This window comes from Pseudonaja textilis, chromosome 1 (assembly GCF_049901715.1).
Source record: "Pseudonaja textilis isolate UNSWEBS1 chromosome 1, rPseTex1.2, whole genome shotgun sequence".
NCBI classification, from domain to species: domain Eukaryota; kingdom Metazoa; phylum Chordata; class Lepidosauria; order Squamata; family Elapidae; genus Pseudonaja; species Pseudonaja textilis.
This window is the reverse complement of record NC_141990.1, coordinates 167,577,005-167,602,444: the sequence shown is the minus strand read 5'-3', so window position 1 is coordinate 167,602,444 and position 25,440 is coordinate 167,577,005. Positions and strand designations below refer to the sequence as shown.

General features: G+C 37.5%; 1 protein-coding gene across 4 annotated transcripts in view; it reads left to right on the top strand.

Moving 5' to 3' along the window:
* The window catches only part of PARD3B (par-3 family cell polarity regulator beta), an 897,218-nt gene that overhangs the window by 364,787 nt on the left and 506,991 nt on the right, over window positions 1–25,440 (top strand). For all 4 annotated transcript variants that reach the window (XM_087913651.1, XM_026707819.2, XM_026707818.2 and 1 more), the window contains exon 13: window positions 3,706–3,838. In XM_087913651.1, the coding sequence (XP_087769777.1) occupies window positions 3,706–3,838 (133 nt within the window). The remainder of the gene's footprint in view (window positions 1–3,705; window positions 3,839–25,440) is intronic.

Here is a 25,440-nt window from a genome sequence, read left to right as displayed (position 1 = left end):
ACATTTCTTGCCTCCCCACTCTAGTGGGTCGGGTGGATGTGAACAGCAAGAGATGGTCCCTCAGATAACCTGGTCCCACGGGTTTTAAAGGTGACAACCAGCACCTTGAATTGCACCTGGAAGCAAATTGGAATCAATGAATCTCCTGCAGGAGAGGTCACACATATTTCCATTGAGTTCTGCACAAAACCATGCAGGCACTGCATTTTGCACTAACGAGCTGCCGGATGCTTTTCAAGGACAGTCCCATTTGAGCACATTCCAGTAGTCAGGATGGGAGGTGATAGGGCAGTGATGACTAATCTTTTTGTTATGGCATGCCTGCACCTATAATGCAGTGCGTGCATGACCCCCCCCACTCCCTCTGCCCCCCGTGCATGCATGTGCAACCCCCCCATGCCCCATTTTGGGCCTAGTGGGCCTCCCTGAAGCCTCCTGGGAGCAAAAAGAGGGAGCAGAGGGGTGTGCTGCACCTCCCCATGCCCCATTTTGGGCCTAGTAGGCCTCCCTGCAGCCTCCTGGGAGCAAAAACAGGACAGGAGGTGTGGCGCAGGCCCTTGTGGCCAGTTTTTGCTCCCAGGAGGCTGCAGGGAGGCTTACTAGTCCCAAAACGGGAGCATAAAGGCCCTCTTGGCTATGACTGCCACCTGCTCAAAGAGTAGGAATTGCAAGTCCAGGAGAACACCCAGATTAAGCATTGGGTCTGTTTGGGGCAGTGCTATCCCATCCAAGGTGGCAATTCTCAAAGAACCCCAAACCCATTGCCAGGGTCAGTTTTATCCCATTGCTCCCCATCCAGGCCCTAACAGCCTCCAGGCACTGTGAGTGGTCACAGCATTGCTTAACTCACCACAGGATGAGACATACAGCTGAGTATCAACAGCATGTTGGTGATATCTCAGTTCATGTGACAGATGATCTCACCCAACAGCTTCATGTAGATGTTGAATAGGAGTGGAGGAGAGCCCTACATTTTGCTGATCTTCTGGGTTGTTACTATAATGTCCAGAATGTGGCATTGATATCTTGTGCCAGTCTGCTGTCCAAAGTCCTGAAAAAGATTTGCTGATCATTTCTTTTGCTGTAATATATAAATGTAGTTAAAGTAGTGGATTGGCTGGCTATCCTGAAGTGATGTAGGCAACGTTGCCTTTTTTTGAATTATCTGAAGGTGCCCAAGACCCAAAGCTGCATGCTGGTACATTTCTTCCTGAAAAAGAGAAGAGGACTACATCATTCCAGCCTAAGAGAAACTGCTGACCAGCATAACTTAACTTGTTTAATTCTCAGTAGGAAAGGAATCTAGATATATAACAAGGCACACATTTGCTACCACTGAAGGCTGCATGTATAACTTGTAGAGAGATGTTTAACTTTGAAATGCTTGGACAGGCACTTATAATTCAAGCTTTTATTTTGTTCTTTTATTGCTACTTCTCCATTACCATCACTTCTCAGAATGGCCTGAGGGAAGTAGGAAAGAAGGGGGAAAGAAACTGATTTGTTTAGCTGCTGTAAAACTGTAGAAATGAAATACTGTCTACATTGCTTTACATGCCCGCAAATGAAAGTACCAATTTGCATTATCATAGTAATAAAAAGAAGAAAAAGTCACAGGAAGATATTGTATGCTGTCCATTAGATCAATTCCAATGAACCCAGGAGACCCTTATGACACTGGCCTTCTCACTTATAGTGAAAGAAGGAAAATTAGTCTTTGTGATAAAAAAAAACTAAAAAACTACCAATGTAGACAGATATAAAGGAAACATTGGATTTTCTTCTTTTTCTACTCCTTAAACATATATTGATATTGTGAGGAAGTTCCCAGAATAGATAGGCACGCCCAAAATGTGGCATCCAGATTATTTTTTGACTTATTAATATTTTTAGATGAATAGATTCTTGACAAGGAATGGTTTATAAGACTTACTTTAAATGTGAACCTGGAGTTTTGGTTTGTTTTTATGCTTTTTCAAAATGCACTCTTGGGATAGCAAATATATACTGTATATTCCTCTTAAGACTAAAGTTTATTTTTAACTTTTTCCCCTGATGTCCTTATCTTCCTTGAGAGTAGATAGTCCAAAAGAGAGGTGAAGATGTGAACTTTACATACCAAGGCACACAGTTGGTTCCACAACCTGAAGAATATTGAAGAACCTTAAGTTAGGAGATGACTATAGTAACTTACCTAATTAATTTCAGTGGTCTCTAGATTCTAGCCTAATTTTAATGATAGTTTTAACCAACTATTGTATCTTGAACGCTAGAAACATGTCCTGTGATTTCAATTCTGCGAAACAAAGCCCAACGTGTCAATGCTTTGCAAATAGTTTTAAAACAAGGAAATATGGTTTTAATTGTTGTGATAATAGGATTTTATAGCTAATCTGTAAAAATTAAGAACAGCTAATCTGTATTTTAATTCCTTTTAGTAAGTTGTTTATTTTTACAACAGAAATGTCAGAAGAAATTTGGAATGGTTATTGATGTGAAAAATAAAAACTTTATAAAGCCAGATACATTGGCATATGATTTAAGGGTATACCATTTGTTTCTAAAACCATTCTGGTGTGCATTCATTACAGCACATATGTGGCAGCCACTGAGAGAAGGGAACCAGCTGGCTGTCAAAAAATTACCATTGGCAAAGTTTTTCTTGTCTTAACAAGACTACAAGCTGCCTTCACAGATGGAGTAATAATGGGAAGCCAATTGTGGTCAGAAAATGCATTACATGTATTTTGCCTCTCATATAATATAGGACTTTGCTAAATATTCAGTAGTTTTTTTTATCCCTCCTCCAATAAAAATAACCTCCTCTCAAAAGAACTGTTGGAATGTTTTCTGCCATTGTCTCTCATGGATGCTTCTCCTTTTATCTCTTTTGTGTCCTTTTTAAAAATTACTTATAATAGCTATGACTTGCCAGTCAGATTTGCCATTAGAGGCAGCTGATAGTCAATTAAGTGTTAGAGCATACTGAAACAAATGATGGCAGACTAAACGAAGACACAAATATATTCACCAAGATTACCAATAACTCAGAAAAAGAACAAATAGTCATTTTTATCAATTTGGAAAAGACACCTTAACTATCCAACATCTCCCAAAAGCCAAAATTCTGGGCTCCACCCTTTCTAGTGACATAATGATATTGGCCACATCTCAGACAGTCCTTAGTATCATCTGCATGAGGTATGGCTCTTTAACACAAGCACATTGTCCATTCCAGTCTTAGTGATCAAATCACAAGAATTAGTTCCAGTTGCAATTTCCTTTTAAAATTATTAATAACTATTTTAAACATCTCAAAGATGCTTTTTCAAAAGGCAAGTGGATTGTGGGGTTGTTGTTGTTTTGAGAAAAAAGACTTATGAATGATAAATGAAGGTCTGTCTATATTCAGGTCTGAGTGTTCACAACATACAATAAACATTTTGAAAACAATAGATTGGGTGGTTTCTAAGAAATTGATAAAGTGTTGCATTATTACCTTAAAGACTGCCAGATTTATTATTGATGTTTCACTGTCAACTACCAAATGCATTGTTTTACATCTGACATTAGGGATTTGTAGCTCACCAGCCAGTGTATAGTGATAAGAATATTTTAGAGTTATGGGTCAACAACTTCTGGAGGGTTGTGGTAAAACATTCAAGTGTTATATTACCATAATAAATGAAATTTATTTTGTTCTAGGAATGCAAAGAACCTGATATATTATTTCCAAAAGCAGAGGTTGAAGGGAATATTAATTTCACAAGCACTCCTAAGCAAAGTGATGCTGCTGTACAGTGCTTTGTTACATATTGCCCACCGGAGAAGTTAAGAGGTAAGCACTATGCATTGGGCTTGGCTTCTGTGTTTTAATGTTTTGGAGGGAGGGGGGGTCACTATTATTTTCAGAAACTCATAACAACTTAGAAAATAACTAGCTAAAGTATAGATTACAAACTATCTAAGATTTCATGAATGGTGGAAGAGCTGACTGACTTGATGAATTGGTTTATTAGCATAAATTCCAGTTTTAAATGGTTTCCAACTTGATGCTATAAAACAAACTTAGAAATATAAATTATAATTTCAGTATTTATTTTCTATCAATCTTAAATAACTCCATTGTTTCTAAACCTAGATAAGAAGTTCAGATGTGGAATATAATTTTTTGTTGTCATATTGATATATTTTAAATAATATCCTGCATATATTAGCTGTTTTGAACAATAAAAATCACATTAACTTTTTTTTTGCTAAAGATAATTTACTAAAGACAGTTTGGACATTTTAATATTCAGATAGTGATGTTGTAGGTTAGCATTCTATTTTTCTGGGATGTTAAAATATATTAATTTTAAATGATTAAAAATAACAAGTTCTTGCATATAAAATTAAAGACCAAAATCTAAATTGAAAATTCCATTACATAAACAATGGAAAATTAAAAATTGGAAAGGAATGGATGGGGAAGGGTATATGCTCTAGTCTTCCCTTGCTACCTCACATTTGTTTAGCATTGTGTTTTCATGCTTGGATCTAAAATTGAATGCATAATTTTGCCCTGAGAAAGAGATTCCAAAACAGATGATGAATTACAGCTATTCAAAGAAAAAAAGCCTTCCCAGGGAATTAGCAGAACATTCCTTACTCCTACCCCTATGTTAATATATAGTATTTTCTAAAACTCCAGGCAATACAATTCTAAATGTAGAGTGTCAAACTATCTCTCATAGTTTCATATTTCCTCCTCTCATTATTTAGGACTTAAAGCATATGTTTTAAATTTGTAATGGTTTCCTTTAATTTGGGAATGTGCTGCATCCCAGATCCAAAGATAAAATTACATTGATGGCTTTGAATTTGATCCCCTACCTTTGACCATGTTCTTACATTATAGAGGAAGAAATGATCAGCAAATCTGGGCTACAATAATTGGGATAAGAGAAAACATTCTTGATACAAATGCATATAGGAGAGTTCTATTTCTTGATAACATGAGAAAACCCAATTGTTATACACTTTTAAGAACAGAGGTAGTTGTTGCTTCTGGCATGTTGTGGTTATGCTGGCTTGAGTCCAATGCTATTTTTGCATTAGGAGAAATTCTCTGCTAATCAGGCAGGAGGAAAAAAAAATGAGACCCAAAGTTCAGACATCTCCTCTTTGACCTACTACATTTTAAGATGCTTCAGGACCCATACAATTCCATTTGCCATCTTCTTCCTTTATGCATCTTTGTAAGCAATGGACTTTTTCCGCTTCAACCAAAGAAAGAATAAACTTCTGAAAGCTAGGCACTTCAAAAGGAATTCTTTATTGAAAGGAAATGATTCCAATACTAGTCAAAGCAGAATCTAAGGTGCTCCCAGGCATACAGTAACAGATAAAGGGAGTTAGAACCCCTCCCCTTATTTAGATGTGGATTTTGTCAAACAAAGAACTAACATGTTAATTCTCCCCTCCCCTTTTCTAGGAACATATCTTAGAAGAGTTTCCCAGGGATTATCTTCCAGAGCTAGAATTTTTATGGTCCCTTCGCCTCTTGCTATCTCTCCAAGAGGTGACAAGTTTCTAGACATCTGGCTCCAGTCCTCCAGTTGTATATCATGTGCAAGTTATACAGATTCAATATAAGATTTAATATATTCAGGTTACATCAAAAAGGATTACTTGTACCAACTTCCCCCCACTTCTTCCATTGAAGAATGGCAGATACATAGATCGGACATACTGCCCTCCTCAAAAATTTGAGACAGCCACCTGGAAGACATAAAACATGTGTTACATTTACAACTTAGGATGGTTTGTGAGGGTATTTCATAATAATGTGGGTGCTTTTACATGTCGTTTGGCTACCCATTCATTTTCTGAGGAAGGAAGGTGTTTCCAAGCTACTAAATATTATGTGGATCCACAGTGAGTGCATGAATCAAGGATATCTTTAATTTCAAAATGTTGTTCCCCATGTACCATAATGGGAGTTGGAGGTGTGGGAGGGGGGGGTCTAAGGTTTGAAGTGATCTCTGGTTTGAGTAGGCTACAGTGAAATACTGGATAATAATAATGAAATACTAAGTGTTTTGGGAAGTAGAAGCTCTACCGTAACAGGGTTAATAATTCTGGAGATGGAAAATGGAAAATGGCCCAATGAATTTAGGTCCCAGTTTCTTAGAGGGTTGCAATGATTTTAGGATTTTGTGGACAAATATATGCAGGGGTGGGATTCTATTTTTTTTAACAACCGGTTCTGTGGGCATGGCTAAGTTGGTGGGCATGGTTTGGTGGTCATGTTATTGGATGGGTGTGGCCAACTCAATATCATTCACATCAAGGCACACATCTCCTTTCCTAGCCTCTCATGACTATGGGGATGCTGCAATAGTCGTAAGTGTGAAAAATGGTCATAAGTCACTTTTTTTCAGTGCCATTGTAACTTTGAATGGTCACTCCACACAAGCAAAGTACCAGCAAAAGAGGGAAAGAAAACTCCAGAGAGGTTCCTGAAACAGGAAGTCTAGTCCTGCCAAGAATGTAATAAGGGTTAATGGAGAGGCAGTTTCTGTAAGCAACACCAGAATGTTTCCTTCCTGCCTTCCTTACAGGATTAGACCAGGAATTTCTTCTAACAACCGGTTCTCCAAACTGCTTAGAATGTTAACAACCGGTTCTAGCGAATAGGTGTGAACTGGTAGAATCCCACCCCTGAATATACGTGATCCCCAACTTTGAATGGTTTAGGATCACAGTGTTTTTTTGTCCGCTTGAGCTTTAAAAGCTGCCCTAGACTCTTGTAAGGCTAGTCTGGCCACTGGCCAAGTGGCTTGCAAATTATTAATCCACTCCTTAAGGGAGGGAATTTCAAGTTTCTTGGTGGATAGTTCTGGCATGGGGTTGAATTCTTGTCCTGTGGCTACCTGGAATGGGGTGAAACCAGTGCCGCTATGGACGGAGTTGTTGTATGCTACCTCTGCAAAAGGAAGAAGGTCAGTCCAATTGTCCTGTTGGTTATTAATAAAGCATCTTAAATATTGTTCTAATACGCTGTTCAATCGTTCAGCTCTGCCATTAGTCTGGAGGTGATTGGACGATAGCAACCCCTGGGTGGAGCCTAATAAGTTTAAAAACACCCGCCAAAAGGTGGATGTGAATTGAACACCCCTATCTGAGATAATCCATTTGGGAGCTCCATGAAGGCGATAAATGTCTATTAAAAACATCTTTGTCAAGGCCTTGGCTGTTGGGATCTTTTGGCATGGCACAAAATGAACCTGTTTTGAAAAAAGATCAGTTACAACCCAAATAACAGTATTTTCTGCACTTTCAGGGAGCTCCACTATAAAGTCCATAGAGATCTCTTTCCAGGGTGCTGAAGGTTCTGCCACTGTTTGTAAAAATCCAGGAGATTTTCCTTGTCTTCTTCTTGCAGCAGCGCAGATGGGGCAACTAGCAACAGTTTTCAATATCCTTTTTGAGAGATGGCCACCAAAATTGTCTTCTGATGAGGTGCAGGGTTTTTACAAACCCAAAGTGTCCAGCTATTTCTGAGTCGTGGTATTGTTTCATGAGGTCCATCCTCTGGCTGGTAGGGACATAAAGTTTGTTTTCTACCCAGGCTAGACCATCTTTGAGTAAGCAAATATTTTTGTTAGCTTGGAGCCAGTCATCCTTAAGTAGTTACAATCAACTTGAGTACAGAGGAAAACAAAGAATCGTCATAAAACATTTTATGTGAGAGAATGTGAGATTTAAGAAGAAAGTACCAGTTCCTGATGATGAGATTAAATAAAAATAGTGTTAATTTTGGATGGCTAACACCATATGGTATAATGGTAACATGGAAGGACAAAAGATACAAGCTTGACACTGTGGAAAAAGCCGAAGAATTTTACAAGCAACATTGCGATACTGAAGAAGATTCAGGAGATCACGGAGAAGAAAGTGGCACAATGGAAGGAAGAGATTCAGGACAAGCAATTGAAGAAAAAGAAAGAGTACAAGAAATGGAAAAAGTCAAGAGAAGAGAAGAAAGATAAGTTAGAATATTATGGAGGAAGATATGAAGTACCAAAGGAATCTAGAAAAAGGCACAATTAAGAAAATGGGTGAAGAATACAGGATTTGGTCAACAAACATCAATGGATTAAATTCACCAATAAAACGCCCGAAAATATTTACTAAACTCCAAAAATTAAAGATTGCTATAATTGCGCTGCAAGAAGTTCATATAAGAGACGATCAAAAATACTTATTATAACAACCTAAGCTAGGCAATTTGTATGTATCATTAGACCAGCAAAAAAAAAAGAGGTCTGGTCCTTTATGTGACAAATAAGATTATGGCAAAACAAATTTACAAAGATAAAGAAGGGAGAATCTTGATAGTAGAGGTTAAACTAAACCACAGAAATATAATTATTTCGTATATGTACCAAATGGAGCCCAAGAACTTTTTTTTATAAAAATCTCTATAACATAATTAGCGACATAGAATGTGATGGGTTATTTATAGTCGGGGACTTCAGTGCAATCATGTTGTGCCTCCGAAGTTTGAACCAGGTCAGTCAGCAGATGTAGGCTTGAGTGATGAGGAAGATCTGGCATTAAGATTCGAGCCTGCATTGCTGAGCGACGTTGAGAGGAATCTGGGGGAGGAGGAGGAGTTGAATATGAGAGATGAGCCTGATTTATTAGAAGTTTCAGAGGCGTCTTCCTCTTCTTTAACTCCCTCCCTGATTGCACCTCAGGTGTTAACTGTTAATCAGGAAAGTGTGTCAGAGGCTTCAAGCGATGATGAAACTGCCGGATGCTGGCTGGATGCTAGGACTAGGAGAAGATTGAGATGTCAATCTCAATTAGAAAAGAGACATCCAGCCAAGGATTAATTAAAGAGACTGACATGCCCCTTCAGGGGATATATAAGGAGCGTGTTAATGCCTCTCCCCCGCTCGAAGCAAAGTGGATTTTTAGTTCTTTTTGGATTCAGAAGAATACGTTTGAAGCGGCCGTCGTGATTTATGGACAATTCAGACTTGCCAGACAGATTCCAGGAAGACTGCCAAGGACTGTGAAAACAGAGCAGTTAACCTTTTTTGGGTCTGGTTTGGTTTTGCTTGAATATTTGAACTCTGGAACTTTGGATTCTCACCTGTGGATACAGGTGAGACATAACACAATCGTAGATATAACAAGACACCATAAACATAATGATACAAGAAAAGGAAACAAAAGAATACTCCCAAAACATTTTTTTAATACGACTAGAGATTTAAATTTGATAGATGCTTGGAGAGAAAGAAACAATGAGGAAAATTATTATACATTTTATTCTAATCATCATAAAGCTTGTGGCTATCGAAAGAATTAGATTCTGAAATACAAAAAGTGAATATTGAGACTAATACCTGGGCTGACCATAACCCTATAAGTTTACAGTGGAAAGGATACAACGCCGCACCAAGATGAACTTTTCAACAGGCAATTCTCAAAGAAAAAGATTTCAACCTAATGATGGAAAAAGAAATGGATCTCTTTTTTAAATTGAATAAACAAGATAATATATCCCACATTGTCTGGGATGCTGCCAAAGCATATATGTGAGGTGTGACAATTTCCTATACAGCTAAAAGAAATAAGGCAAAGAAAACATCACCAGGAAAAAAATTAGAACAAGATCATAAACAAATTGAGGCATTTCATCAGAAAGAACCTAACAATAAAAGTAAATTAATAATAATAATAATAAATTAGATCTACTCAAACACAAATGACATATTCTAGAGATGAAGAGGCTAGCACAACAACTGAAACTAGCCAAACAAAATTATTTCGAAAATGCCAACAAACCTGGACATTGTCTGGCACAAAAGTTAAGAAGCCATAGAGAAAAACAACGAATTAACACATTACAAAATGAAGAAGGGAAGATATATTATGATGAAAACTCCAAAAAGGAAATTGCTCAGAGGAAATAAAAGTTATTCAGAAGAAAAGTTCAGAGCATATTTAAGAAAAGCTGAATTCCCAAAGATTCCAGAAACAATGTAATCAATGCTCAATGGGGAAATCAATCTGGCAGAAGTTGTAAAGGCAATCGACAAAACAAAAAAATAATAAAGCATCTTATCCTGATGTCATACCAGCAGAACTGTATATAGAACATCAGCATACCTTGACCCAACATCTATTAGATGGTTTCAAAGTAGTGTTTTATGAAGGGAAAATACCAAAATTCTGGATAGAAGCCAATATAGTACTGATAAAAAAAGAGGGCACTGACCAGACACAAATTCAAACTATAGGCCAATATCTCGTCTAAACGCTGATTATAAAATCTTCACAATGTTTTTTTTTATTTTTTATTTAATTTTTATAACAAACAAGATAACAAATAAAACCTTCTTTCAATTGTACAGTGTGTCAGTTTGGTACATATGTTGTGTGCACAATACTTATAATCCTTTCCTCTTAAGTTTACATTCATATTATACTCTAATCAACATTCTATATCATATTGTATCATTATACTATCATTAAAGTTTTAATTTCAATTCCAGGCTATCTTTAAAAACAAAATCTCAACTCTTACTAAATTGTATTCATATTATAACTTGTTCAAAAATAGTCAATTATAATATATCATTACTATTACAATATACTTCAATTTTTTACTCTTCTATCTAGCCATTCATAAAATAAATCCCAGATCTTAGAATACTCTTTTCTTCTTGCTCTCTAATTGCTAATGTTAATCTACTCATTTCTGCACATTCCATTATTTTCCTAATCATTTCCTCCTCTGTCGGAATTTTCTCATTTTTCCGATTTTGTGCAAATACAATTCTAGCTGCTGTTATTACATTAATAATCAAATATGTTATTTCTTTACTATAACCTTCAGGCAAAATTCCTAATAAAAATATCTCTGGTTTTAAATCTATATATTGTTTTATCATTTTTTCCAACCATGTGTGTATTTTAGTCCAGTATATTTTAGTTTCTGCACATGTCCACCACATATGGTAATATGATCCAGGTATCTGATGACATTTCCAACATTTCGCCGAATTATCCTTAAACATCTTTGCTATTTTTCCTGGGAGTAGATGCCACTGTAAAACATCTTATACAAATTCTCTTTATAGGCTATAGACATCGTTAATTTATAGTTTCTAGTCCATAATTTCTGCCACATCCAAATCTATCCCATATCCTAATTTTTTCCCCCAAGCAATCGTTGTTTCTTTGACTTGTTCTTCTTCTAATTTCACTCCTAATAAATAATCATAGTTTTTTTAATCATTTTCTCTTCAGTATCTGTTAAGATTTTATCTAATTCAGTCAATTCTTTATAAAACCCATCTATCTTACTTTCTTTTTCATATCTAGAATGTATTTGCATATATGAATACCAATTCATGTTCATCCCTTGTTCATCTAGTTCTTGCTTTAGTTTGAGTTCACCCTTTTTGTTTAAAATTTCATTATATCTAACAATATGTTCCATTTTAAAAACATTTAGATATGCAAATGCCTCTATTGTTGATAACCAGACTGGTATTTTCAAATAATGTTTTTTCCCTTATTTTCTTCCATGTTGATAATAAAGCATCTCAGATATAATGTCTATGGAAATATTCATGGACCTTACTTTCCTTATACCATAAAAATGCATGCCACCCCAATTGCAGATCATGATCTTCGAATGTTAACAGTCTAGTATTTCTGAAAACAATCCATTCTTTCATCTACATCAATGTTACTGCCTGATAAAATAGTTCCCAATTTAATAATCCAAAACTTCCTCTCATTCTAGTGTCCTTTAACAGTTTTAACTTAATTCTTGTCTTTTTTTCCCTGCAATATATTTTTCAACATCATTTTATTTAAATCCTCAAACTATTCTTTCCCTAATTTTATTGGAATTGTCTGAACAAATATAATATTCTTGGTAATATATTCATTTTAATTGTCGATATTCTCCCTGTTAGAGATAACTGTAAGTTTTTCCATTTTTCCAAATCTGTTGCAATCTGTTGTTTTAGTCTATAGTAATTATCCTCCTTGAGTGTTTCACATCTCGCTGCCAATTGTATCCCCAAGTATTTCACTTTTTTTGTGATCTGGATATTCAGTCTGTCCATCAATACTTTTCTTTGTTTTTCTGTTATGTTCTTCACTAAAATCTTAGTTTTTTCTTTATTTATTTTCAGTCCTGCTACCTGCCCATATTCTTTTATCCTTTCTATCATCTTAGAACAGGGGTGGGCAAACTACGGCCTGCGGGCAACATCCGGCTCGTTGGTCATTTTAATACGGCCCGCCTCTGAAAAAAAAAATCCCCTCTGAAAAAAAATTGGGGCTGGCCAAAAGAGACCCTGCGTCGCGCGCCATAAAATCGCACACACAACACGGAGCTGGGCAGCCGCTTCCCTGATGGCAGGGCCGAGGTCGCCGCCCAGGGAACGCCCACTGCTTTCCCTCCGCCTGGGCTCTGCTCAGGTGTCCGGCTGGGGCTGTCAGGAGTTGCTACCACGGGCCCAGCTCCGCGCGGCTCCAGTCCCGCGTTGCCTTGGGAAGGGAAAGGCAAAACCACGAGCTGCTGAGCCTGAGCCTCCGGTGCCGCTGCTGCCATTGCAAAACACCACCACGGCTCTTCCTTTTTGCCTTTCCCTTCCCGAGGCAACGCGGGACTGGAGCCGCGTGGAGCTGCGCCGGCGATAGCAACTCTGACTCAGGGGGCCTCCAAAGGGAGGGGAAGGAGGAGAAGAAGGGTGAGGGGGGTCAATTCCCAAAACATCTTGTGCTGACCCGGCCCGTCTGTCAAATTTTAAAAGTCAATGTGGCCCCCGAGCCAAAAAGTTTGCCCACCCCTGTCTTAGAACCTGTTTCCAATGGTTCTTCTAATATAAAAACTAGATCATCTCCAAATGTCTGTAATTTATACTCCTCCTTTTCTATTTTAATTCCCTTTATTTATTTATTTTTCCTAATGTTTCTGTTTACTACTTCCAAAGTTAATACAAATAACAATGGTGACAGTGGACATCCTTGCCTAGTTCCTTTTTTATTATTGATATCTGTCAAATCTCTATCATTACTTTTGCTGATTATTTGTAATATACTGCCTCAATTGTTTTTATAATCTTTCTCCAAAATCCATCCCTTCAATTTGAAGCAACATAAACTGCCAATTTACATTATCAAAAGCTTTCTATGCATCTAAAAAAAAATGAAGGCCATTTGCTTCTCTGGATGTGCTTCATAGTATTCCAGTGTATTCAATATTATCCTCACCTTGTCTTTTATTTGCCTCTTAAGCAAAAATCCATTTTGATCTGTATGTATAAAGTAATTCAAATATCTTTTTAGTCTTTCTGCCATTATTGAGGCAAATATTTTATCATCTGTGTTCAGGAGGGATATCGGTCTATATTTTTTTATCTGTTGTAGATCAGTATATTCTTTGGGTATAAGAGTAATATATGCCTCTGTCCATGAATTAGGTACTTTAGTTTTTGTCAAAACATCATTCATTACTTTGAGCAGTATAGTGCTCAAATTCTTGTAATGACTTGTAGAATTCTGCTGGTAACCCATCTGGGCCAGGTGCTTTCCCAGAATTTTGTCTATTTATCGCCTCTGTCAGTTCCATCATTGTTATTTTTTCTTCTAACATTATCTTAATTTCATCAGATATTTTAGGTAATTCTGCTTCTTGCAAGTGTTGCTTTACTTTTCCTTCTTCAATATTCTCTTGGTCATATGATTTCTCATAATACTTCTGTACTATTTCTTTCTTTTCTTCATTCCCATAGCAAATCATTCCATTTTCATCTATTAATTGTGCTATCCTTTTCGATTCTCTCTCCTTTTTCAGTTTGTATGCTAACCATCTGCCTAGTTTATTTGCATTTTCAAAAAAGTTTTGTTTAGTTCTAATTTTTTGTGTCTGTTCTTCTTTTTCCATCAACCCCATTTTATGCTTTACTATATCTTTTAAGATTCTTTTGTTGTGGGTATCTTTGTAGTTCTTTCTTCAGTTTCTTGCAGTCCTCTTCTAAGATCTGTTATGCTTGTCTTTTTTTTTATATTCCTTCTTCTTGTATGAGTTATTATCAGACCTCTGATGTAGGCCTTCTTAGTGTCCCATACATTTTGTTATTAAGTTTCCTCCTTATTAGTTTCTTTTAAGATGAAAGCCAGATCTTTTCCCATATTTTTTATGTCCCTTCCATTTGACCCATATTGCATTATGGTCCACCCAAGTATTTGTTTCAATATTTACTTCTTGTATATTTGAGATTAATTCCATTGACAAACAAATCATATCTACTCTTTTTTTTAAAATAAAAGTTTTATTTAAGTTTTCACATACAAATACAAATAAAATATATTTTTTTTTGAGAACAGCATGGCCCCGGGTTATCACTTCTCCATACAGACATAAACTCAATACATATTTATCTTCTACATTCTAATCCATATCTTATAACTATTTTCACAATTTTTCCAATAGCTTTTCCCTTTCTTTACTTCCTATAGCCTTATTTTAAATCATCTAATTCCTTTCTTAATTCAATTAAATATCTTTTTCTAATTTTTAAAATCTTTCTGATCAAAGTTTTTATACTTTCGTCTGTCCTGTTTACAATTTCATATTATCTTTTCTCATAAAACAAATTTTCCCCTTTAATTACTAGACTGAAGTGTAACACCTTTGTATCTTTTTTCAAATCTTATTTAAAAATTTAAGTTGCACCTTTACAGTTACAACATTCATTTTCTAACCTCTATTTTATAACACATACCTATTTTCAATTGAATTCTGCTTGGTACATTCCCTTAAAAATACACACTAAATTCTTAAAAGAAATATATATATATATATATATATATATATATATATATATACTTTTTTCTTTTATATATATCTCTGTGTGTGTGTATGTATGTATGTATGTATATATAAAACAATAGTAAATGGAATAATTATTCTATTCAAGTACAGTTCTGCCATTAATATTAATTACAATCTTTTACATTTCTATTTCTTTTAACAAACATTACCTAGTAATATCAGTTGTCTTTCACTTTAATCATCTATATTTCATATTTTACTTATTATTGTCTTTAAATAAAAAACCAAACAATAGTTATTAACAGTAGTCAATAAAGTTACTATTCTTATTCAAGTTCATCTTGTCAACTAATAAAAATCTTCCATGTTTCTTTTCAGTTTTTTTAAATGTTCTTTTTAAATCATTGAGAGCCTTATTCTTACAAACAAATATTCCACTACACATCAATAGAAATTTTTTCTATCACTTTAATCATCTAACATATTATATAACAATGCTATTCCATGCACCTTTGCAGAATCCTCTCCTTAAGTTAAATTTTAACTATTGTCTCTGTGTCTTTTAAATAGGTTTATATGTTTAATTCTTGTACGTTTTTCCTGTATCTTGTTTCTGTCTTTTGTAGCTTCTTTTCCTTTCCCTCTTCCCTCTCTTCTTCTCCCTCCCCTTTTTATTTCATTTTCTATCTGATTCTCCCTTCTCTGATCCTCCCTTCTGCTTCTTCCTGATATTATGATTACTTTTCAAATTACTCTTTTTTTTGGTTATTGCTTCAGTACTTAAGTTTTTAACTCTCTTCCGCCCTCTCCCTTTTGCTTGGTCATTGAAGATGGCTTTGTCGTTGTCCCGCCGTTCTTGTTCTTCCAGAGTTTCTTGTTGTTTTTCATAGTTCAAGATCTCCATTTCTAAAAATTGAAATACGAAGCCAAAAGATCCTCTTCCATCTTGTGCTTCTTCTTTTTGTTCTTTAAGTCTCATTTTTAACTCTTTAAGGAGTGATGTCATTTTAAAAAAAATTAAACAACTCCCAATTGATTTTATTTTATTTCATTAGGATCCTCCATCCAAAGTTCCAGAAATCCTCCAATAATCCAAAACTTTTTTTAAAGTTCCAGGTGGTCTCCTCCATTTTCCAGATTCCACCCTCTTTTTTTCCTTTTTCCCTCCAATTATCCAAAAATCTTTATCCCCTTGACACTTTATTTTCAGCTATAAATAGCCTATTAATGTCAAAGTGGATTAGTATCAATTTCTTATTCGAATCTCTTCTTCTTAATGTTCCAGGTCAGTTAAAAACTGTAAATGTTAGAGGAAAAAAGCCAATTCTGTTTCCTTTCCCTTTCTCTTGCAGCTTAAAATCTTTTTTAGGAATAGTATTAGTCTTTAAAATTCAGGTTCCAGGTACCTTAAATAGATGTTCTCCATTCAACCTGGTCAATCAAACTTTCTCCTTTAAACTTCCTCCTGCATAATCTTGTCTGGTTGGGTTCTTATTTGAGGTGGCCATTTCTGACCACCACTGCAACCGCCTTTGGGAAAGGGAGTAATGGCCAGCCAAGGAGGAGAGATGCAGCTTTCCTCAACCCCGCTGACGGCTCCCCCTTCTTCACCACCTCTACGGGGTGGCTTCAGTCCTGAATCCGAGCAGCTCGGGGTGCTCCAGCGGCGAGCACGGATCAAAACCGCAGACGATCACGATTTTGGTCCGTTGCCGAAGAAGCCCAAACCGGAAGTCCAAATCATATCTACTCTTGACCATGATAGGTGCCTATTAGAATGAACTGTATGTTCTTGATGTTCAATTCTCTCCAGGCATCTCTAATACTCAGTTCCTCTACCATCTTGAAAAAAGATTTTGGCAATTTCTAATTTTTTTAATTTATTTTCTGTGTTTTGTAGTCCAACTCTGTATCCACTATAGCGTTAAAATCTCCAAGAATACATATTTTGTCAGACTCCAGTTCAATTATTTTCTTATGTAGTTTTTTGTAAAACTCTTCTTGCTTATTGTTTGGTACATATATTGCTATTAAAAGTATCTTTTGGTTATTGTCTATTATTTCCACCATCAATATCCTTACTTCTTTAACTGTGAAAATTAATTTAGCTTTTTTTTTGTATTCTTAATATATAGGACTACTCCTCTTTTATTTTGTTGTGCCAATTAAATATATAAGTGCCCAATTCTGAGACAATCCAAAACTTGAGCATGTTGTTTTTAATGTGTAATTCTTGTAAGCAGATTTTATCTAACTTTAATTTTTCTAGTTTATGAAACTTTTTTTTCCTTTTGATGGCCGAATTCAATCCATTTATATTTATTGAGATTAACTTCTTTTCTTCTTCCATTGTTTAGACTTTATATGTAAGGTTTATTGCTCTTCTTGTTCTTTGCTCTCTTGCTTTTTTTGGTTCCACCCTTCCATCTGTTGCTCCTTCTTCTAATATTCTTTCTTCTCTTTTTTTCTTTCTCTCTTTCTTGAACCATCTCCTCTTGAAGTTTAATTATTTCCTTGTCTCTTGTTCTCTCTTCTTCTTTTCCTCTAAAATATTCATCATAAAATTGCTCTACTTTCTCTATTGAATCCAATCTGTGTCTTTGTTCTTGCCAAATGAACATCAAACCTTCTGGAATCAACCATCTATAGTTCACTCTTTTCTTAATTAGAATCTGTCAGCTGATGCTCCATTCAAAATCCAAGAAATACTTAGACTCCATTAATTAGAGAAAAGATATCTTTTACTGGAAATCTGGTGGTAGCAACAAAAGAATTCTGAATCTGAGAAAATGGGTGTATAAATCACATATACAAAGTGATGGCAACGTTCCCACCCCCAATAGTTCAACTGGCTCATCCCATTAAAAGTTGTGTATATCATCATGTGGGCATCTCCAGGTAGTGATGAGGCCTCTGTCTGTTGACCTTGACATATTTTGATAGAGTTGCAGCTGCACATAGCATAGGATAGAAGCCTAAGCAAGAATCTTCTCCCACAGCTTATACAGTTCTGTTTTGTAACACCTCCAGCTCATTTCCCATAACCATATTCCCCCTCCTCCCCCCGTTATTTATGACAGCCGAAAGATGCAAAGCAAAGAGAGGAAATCTTGAAGGCTGACATTTGGCCCTCCTGCAAAAGAGGCATTAGTCCTATAAAAGATAAAAATAGAAGGTAACAGAAAATATACATGTAACACCATAATACTATTTTTTAGGATTTATCAGGATATTTAGTACGAAATGCCTTGATAAGCTTAGGAGCTCTAACATCCTTCTCATTCACCCATTCAAACTGGGAAGGAGGAAAATGTTTCCAAATAATCAAATATTGGATTCATCCCCTTTGTTTTCAAGAATCCAAAATTTCTTTAACTTCAAAATGTTGTTCACCTTCAATTAGCAATGGCACGGGGGTATCGACCTGAGTTGGTCTCAAGTTGGAGATATGTTCAGGTTTTAATAAACTAACATGGAAAACAGGGTGGATCTGTTGGAGGGTTTTAGGTAATTTCAGTTGGACTGCCACAGGGTTCACAATTCGTTCAGTTGAGAAAGGTCCAACATACTTAGGTCCAAGCTTTTTTGCCTTTTGTGTGGTCTGCAAATATCTGGTGGATAAAAAGACCTTGTCACCAATTTGATATGGTTTTTGTGGAGTTCTCTTTTTGTCTGCAAAAATTTTATGGGCTTGATGAGCATCATCTAATGCTTTACGGGTAACCAGCCAGGTAAGCTGGAGCTGTGTTATCCATTCATCTAATGACTGAATGTTAGGTTTCTCCTGTGGAAGCTCAGGTATGGGTACAAAGTCTTGTCCCGAAGTCACTTTAAATGGAGTAAACCCAGTATTACTATGTACCAAATTGTTATATGCCACCTCAGTGAATGGCAATAGGTCAGCCCAATCATCTTGCTGATAATTTATATAACATCGAAGTATAACAGTATAACATATACTGTTCCAATACCAAGTTAGTTCTCTCACAAGCCCCATCGGTTTGTGGGTGGTGGGCGGAGCTTAAGCCCTGGGCGGAGCCCAATAACTTCAGGAACTCCTTCCAAAAGTTTGAGGTAAACTGGACACCCCTGTCTGAGATTATGCATTCAGGAACCCCATGTAACCTGTAGATATGTAAAATAAACAGTTTAGCCAACGTTTTTGCAGATGGGATTTTCGTACAAGGTATGAAATGTACCTGTTTGGAAAACAAATTGGTTACTACCCAAATAACTGTATTCCCCCCACTTTCAGTTAATTCCACTATAAAATCCATAGAAATTTCCTTCCATGGAGCAGTTGGCCTAGCCACATTTTGTAGTAAGCCTGCTGGTTTATCAGGAGGCCGTTTGGCTGAGGCACAGATAGGATAGCTAGCCACATAAGTCTCAATGTCCTTTTTCAAAGTAGGCCACCAAAATTGCCTTTTAACCAAGTGTAAGGTCTTCACGGATCCAAAATGTCCAACAGCTGTAGAGTCATGAGCTTGCTGTAATATTTGGTTTCTCAGCTTTGCTGGCACATATAATTTTGCTCCCACCCATGCCAATCCATCTCTAACCGTACAGTTATTTGAGTGAGCAAGGAACCAATCATCAAGTTTTAGAGCTTCTTTTAATTGTGCAGTTAAATCATTTGATAAATCAACTTCCTTCTTTTTCTGGGCTCTGGTAACCACTGGAGCTGCCAACTGTTTGGTTGGGACAATAGGCTATACCATTTCTTCGCGAGCACTATGATATTGAGGTAATCTAGATAAAGCATCCACCATGAAGTTCTTCCCCCCTGGAGTGTACTTCAATGAAAAATTAAAGCACTTAAAGTACTGTGCCCAGTGAACTTGCTTGGGAGACAGCCTTGGGAGACAGTGTTTTCAAAGCCTCCACATTTTTATGATCCATCCACACCTCAAATGGGTGTTTTGCCCTTTCTAAGAAATGTCTCCAGGTTAACAGAGCCCAGCGAATTGCAAAAGCTTCTTTTTCCCAGATGGCCCATCTTCTTTCAGTTTCAGTTAGTTTACGGGAAGTATATGCACACGGTTGCAGAGTCCCCATCTCGTTTGCTTGTAGCAACACTGCCCCAACTGCTACGTCACTCACACTGGCTTCGATTACAAAAGGATCGTCCATGTCTGGATGCTTGAGTACTGGTTCAGCAGCAGTCATTTCAGCTTCTCAAAAGTGGCTTGAAATTCCATGGACCACTCCAGTGGTTTACTTGGCTTCGGTTTCACCTCCCCTTTGGTTTTTAGGAGATTTATGATAGGCATTGCAATTTTTGCAAAAACAGGGAAATATTGATGGTAAAAATTAGCAAATCCCAAGAAACTTTGAAGTTGTTTTCTGGTGCGTGGAGGGGCCCATTCCAAAATGGCACGAACTTTCTCCGGATCCATTTTTATGCCATCATGTGATATGCAATAGCCTAAATAGTCAATTTTTTCCTGGTGGAATTCACACTTGGACAACTTTGTGTAAAGCTAAGCAGCTGGAAGTTTTTCCAGAACAGACAGCACTAGTTTCATATGTTCATCACGAGTCTCCATGTAGATAAGAATATCATCAAGATAAGCCCTTTGTATAAATGTTCATGCAACACCTGATTGATCATTTGCATGAATACTGCAGGAGCCCCCTGTAGGCCAAATGGAAGAATGATGAATTGGAAACAGCCCATTTGACAGTTAAAAGCAGTTTTCCATTCGTCCCCTTCCTTAATTTGAACTCGGTAGTATGCTTCTCTCAGGTCGAGTTTCGTAAAAATTTTCCCTTTGGCCAAGAGGGCCAACATATCCTTTATCAAGGGGAGGGGGGTACACTTTCTCCACTGAAATAGTGTTGAGGTTTCTATAGTCCACACATAAATGAAGAGAGCCATCTTTCTTCTCACGGAATAATACTGGGCTGCTACTCTGGGTCTAGCAGGTTGGATGAAACCACGTTCCAATTTTTTATCGATAAATGACCGCAGCTCTTCTAGCTCCCGTGGTGTCATTGAGTACAGTTTCGGTTTTGGGAGTTTCACTCCTGGCAAAATTTCAATGCTGAAATCTGTTGAGCAATGAGGGGGGGGGGAACTCATCCGAGTCCTTTTCACTAAATACCTCCTTTAAGTCCCAATATTCCTCTGGAATTTTCTCCTCCCCCTTCAGACTCTCGGTGCCAGTGGAGGCCAGCTCAGTGGGATTCTTGAGTTTCAGTTGAGATTGCCCCTCCCCTTCTGGGGGTTGGTCAGTACGTATGCGCAATGATCCTCTCCTCCAATCGACATAGGGGTTCCATTTCCGGAGCTAGGGCAAACCCAGTATTAGGGGGCGCTCCATCTCAGGAGCCACAATAAAACACAAAGTCTCTCTATGCTTCCCCATTGTCATTTCTACTGGTTCCATTATGAAATGTGCAGGGCCGCCCACAGCTACTGATCCATCCAGTTGGCAAAAGGCTATGGGTGTTTTAAAGTCTTTAGCCTTCAGCCCATTTTCTCTACTATCTCCGAGCTGATTACACACCTTGTGCCCCCAGAGTCTAACAAGGCCAACACTTCCACTTTGGCTCCTGCCGTGGGTACCCTTAATCTCACTGGAATGGTCATAGGGCCCTTGTTTGGACTTACCAGTGAGTTGTCTTCCAATTCGGATTCACTCTCTTCAGAAGAGGTTGGAGTTTCCAGCTCCTCTCCTTTCGGAGGGGCGATCTCTACAACCTCCTCCGCATTAAGCGCCATTTCGCGAGGCTTTGCTTGGGGGTTTCAGGTTTTCTTCCTCCTCCTGGCACCTCCTTTGGCTCTAGCCTGGCACAGCAGTCTGCAGCCCGGTGACCTTCCTTCCCACATCGGAAGCATGCAGTGGTCTTTTGCCACCATCCCTCCCTTTTGAGGCTTTAAGGTTTCTTGAGGGCTGGTGAGGGAGGACTTGCTCCAACCAAGCGCCCCCCCCCCTCCAATATCTGTTTTGGGTCAGATCAATTTCCACCTCTGCTGCCAGCACGTACCACAGCTGCAGCTCACTGGGGTCTCTTCTGGCAATACAGCTTTGATAAACATCTTAATTCAACCCATCTTTAAAAGCTTCTATCAGGGCTCCCTGGGACCAGCCTCAAATATGACATGCCAGCTCTCTAAATTCCTGGGTGTAGTTGGGCACTGATCTCTGCCCCTGATTTGTGGTCTTCATCCTAATTCTTGCCTTATGTTCAGCAAGTGGGTCTTCAAACCTGGCCCGCAGCGCAGTCATGAACAGATCATAATTCATCAGCTGGGGGGCATTATCATTATGCAAAGTCACCATCCACTTTGCAGCTGTTCCCTCCAGAGCCCTTGTAACACAACTAACTTTGGCTGCTTCTGAGGAAAAATCCTCTCCATATTCCTCCATATGGCTCCAGACTTGTGCCAGGAACAATCCTAACTCCTTGGGATTCCCGCCCCCTCATATTTTACTTCCAATGGAGGCACCTTTGGAGTTCCACGCCTTCTGGCAATTACTCCCCCCTTTGGGGGGCCCTGGGCTGCTGATGCCTATTATGCCAGCCCAGGTTGATTTATGGGGGTGGCTCCTCTGAATCTTCTGGTTGGGGCTGCCTCCCCCTCCTCTCCCTCATACCTTTGAGTTTGAGCTTCTCTGATAGCTTCATTTAATAGATGCATGGCTTGAGTTTCCTTCTCTTGCCATGGCTCTTCTCTTCCACGCTGATGGGTAGTGGTCACTCCTGGAGGAGGCTTTTCTTCAGGATCCTTCCAGCCAACTCCCAGGGACCATTTGGGTTTTACAGCTGTTTTTTGCCAAGACTTAATTCTGCTAACAAGTCGGCTTCCCCTGCCGCCTCTAACAGCAGGGAATCTTGTCCTCCAGTCGCTCCCAGGTCTTCTTGTTTGCTGGCTGGATTTGACATTGTGTTCAGACCCCCTCGGAAGAAAATTTATTAATTCTCTGGGTGGGCTGGTAACATGGAGATTCAGAATAATGTCAGCTGGTGCTCCATTCAAAATCCAAGAAAGAAATACTTAGACTCCATTAATTAGAGAAAAGATATCTTTTACTGGAAATCAAGTGGTAGCAACAAAAGAATTCTGAATCTGATAAAATGAGCGCGTAAATCACATATCCAAAGTGATTGCAATGTTCCCACCCCCAATAGTTCAATTGGCTCATCCAATTAAAAGTTGTGTATATCATCATGTGGGCATCTCCAGGTGGTGATGAGACCTCTGTCCATTGACCTTGACATATTTTGATAGAGTTGCAGCTGCTCATAGCATAGGATAAAACCCTAAGCAAGAATCTTCCCACCCCAGCTTATACAGTTCTGTTTTGTAACACCTCCAGCTCGCTTCCCATAATCATATCCCCCCTCCTCCCGCCATTACTTATGACAGCCAAAAGATGCAAAGCAAAGGGAGAAAATCTTGAAGGCTGGCAGAATCTTTGTCAAAAATTGATACTCTCTTCTCAGATCTTTCACTTTTCTCAGTACTTGCTTTAGGACTGTAATCTCCTTTCCTTTATATTTCAATGGGTCATCTGTTGCTTTCTGTAATATTTCTGTTTTAATTGCTTTCTTGGTGAATCTCAGATGGACTTCTCTGGGTAGTTTATTTCTCATAGCAAATCTAGTATACACTCTGAATACTTCATCAATTCCATCCATCGTTTTTTTTTCTTTTGGTATCTCCATAGCTCCTGCCAGCACTTCTGTCATTATCTCTGCAAAGTTTTCTCCTTTTTCTTCCTCAACATTTTGAAATCTTAGGTAGAAATCAGCTTTGTCCATCTCCCAGGCAATCATTTTCTTTTGTTATCTTGCTCAACTGCTATCAATCTGTTATCTATTTCTCCCACTTTTTTCTCCATCTGATCTTCTCTTTCTTCTATCATCATCTCTTGTATATTCTCCATTTTCTCTTCCATTTTTCCCATTTTATCTTCCATACTCCCTTGATTTTGTATTGCTTGCATTATAATTTTTAATTCTTTCATTGAAACCTCATTTTCCTTCTCCTTCTCCTTTTCTTTTTCCTGTTGTAACATGGCTTGTATTGATCACTGACCTGCTAGACTTAGAGAGGAGGAGGTGGGAGATACTCATCTCAAGTTAATTGTAATCCCAATCAAAAGGTATCTGCCAATAAATCCAAGACCAATTTCCTTCAGGTTCTTCTTCACCTTAATCCAATTGTAAATGAAAAGAGAGAGAGAGAGAAAGAGAAACCAAGTTCTTCGTCCCAAGGAGCAAAAAGAAATAAAAATAAGAATAAAAATTTAAAAATATAAAAGCAGAGAGTTCAAAAATACAAAATCCTCAAAGAAACCATACAAGAAAAAGGAGAAAAAAAATAATGAGAAAAAGAAAAAAAAGTAATCCACTGGTAGTATTTATAAATGAAGGGAAAGGGAAAAGAAATGTTATATTCCAACAAAAAGGCTAAAACAAAAAGAAAAAATGACTGTCGAAAAGCAAAAATGGCCGAAAAGAAATACCAGCAACAAAAAAAAGAAAACAATTTGAAATAGTCAGCTGTAGTTTTGAGTATAAGTCACAAAACAAATCCCAGCCACCATATAGTATTCAAAAAGCCAAAGTCAAAATATCAACAAAATATAATCCAATGTCACAGTAGTCTTTTCTCTTTCCACTTCAATCTCCAGCTATTTCAATTGTTTTGCAAGAGCAACATCTGTTAAAACAATTATTCAGTTTTCTCACAAGTTCAATCCTTTGATCTCTTCAGCTTTTTTTGTAGCCTCTAGGTGGCAATATTGCTTTACTTTCACTTCTTTGTTATATTGTAATCAAAAAGTTTCTAGCAAAGTTCACTTTTAAGAGAGAAAATAAAAAGGGGAAAATAGTCCAAATTTTATATTTAAAGTAAAAGTTAAAATCTATCTTCCTTTAATAATTGTTATAAAGTCCAGTCCAGTTAAAAATTAATTTCTTGTTAAAAGGACAGTAAAATAGTCTTAATTAGGTTTGACAATTAAAAATATGCTGAATTTTGCCGCTTATTTTTCTCTTCTGTCTTCTATCTTCTTAAAATCTTTTCCCGCTTAGGGTACTCTTTCATTCTTAACATGAAAAAATTAGAAAAAACTCACCTAAAGCTAACACACTTTCCTTCTGCATCTTCTTCCGTTCCAGAGCTGTCCTAACCTTTCAGCAGCTTTTTAATGGTCACTTTCCTCCACAGCCAGATTAGAGATCTTTTCCTGAATCAACCAGGGACTTTGTGGTGTCCCTGGGATCAGCAGGATGCGCTCTCCTCTTCCACTATCTCTCCAGGATGGTTTGGGTCCAAATGGACCGTCCAGCTGCAGGGATTTCAACGGCTCTCCAGGAGCTCCCAAATCGCCCATTGTCTTGTCATGACATCAGCCCCGCCCCAAAATCTTCACAACGATTACTGCTAAGAGACTCAAAAATTATTTAAATGAATTCATACATAGCAATCAAAATGGCTTCCTCCCAAATAGACAAACCAAATATAATGTGAGAATAGCTTTAGATACTCTTGAATTTTACAAAGCACATAACAATCAACAGGCAGCCTAGCTATTTCTAGATGCTCAGAAAGCTTTCGACAG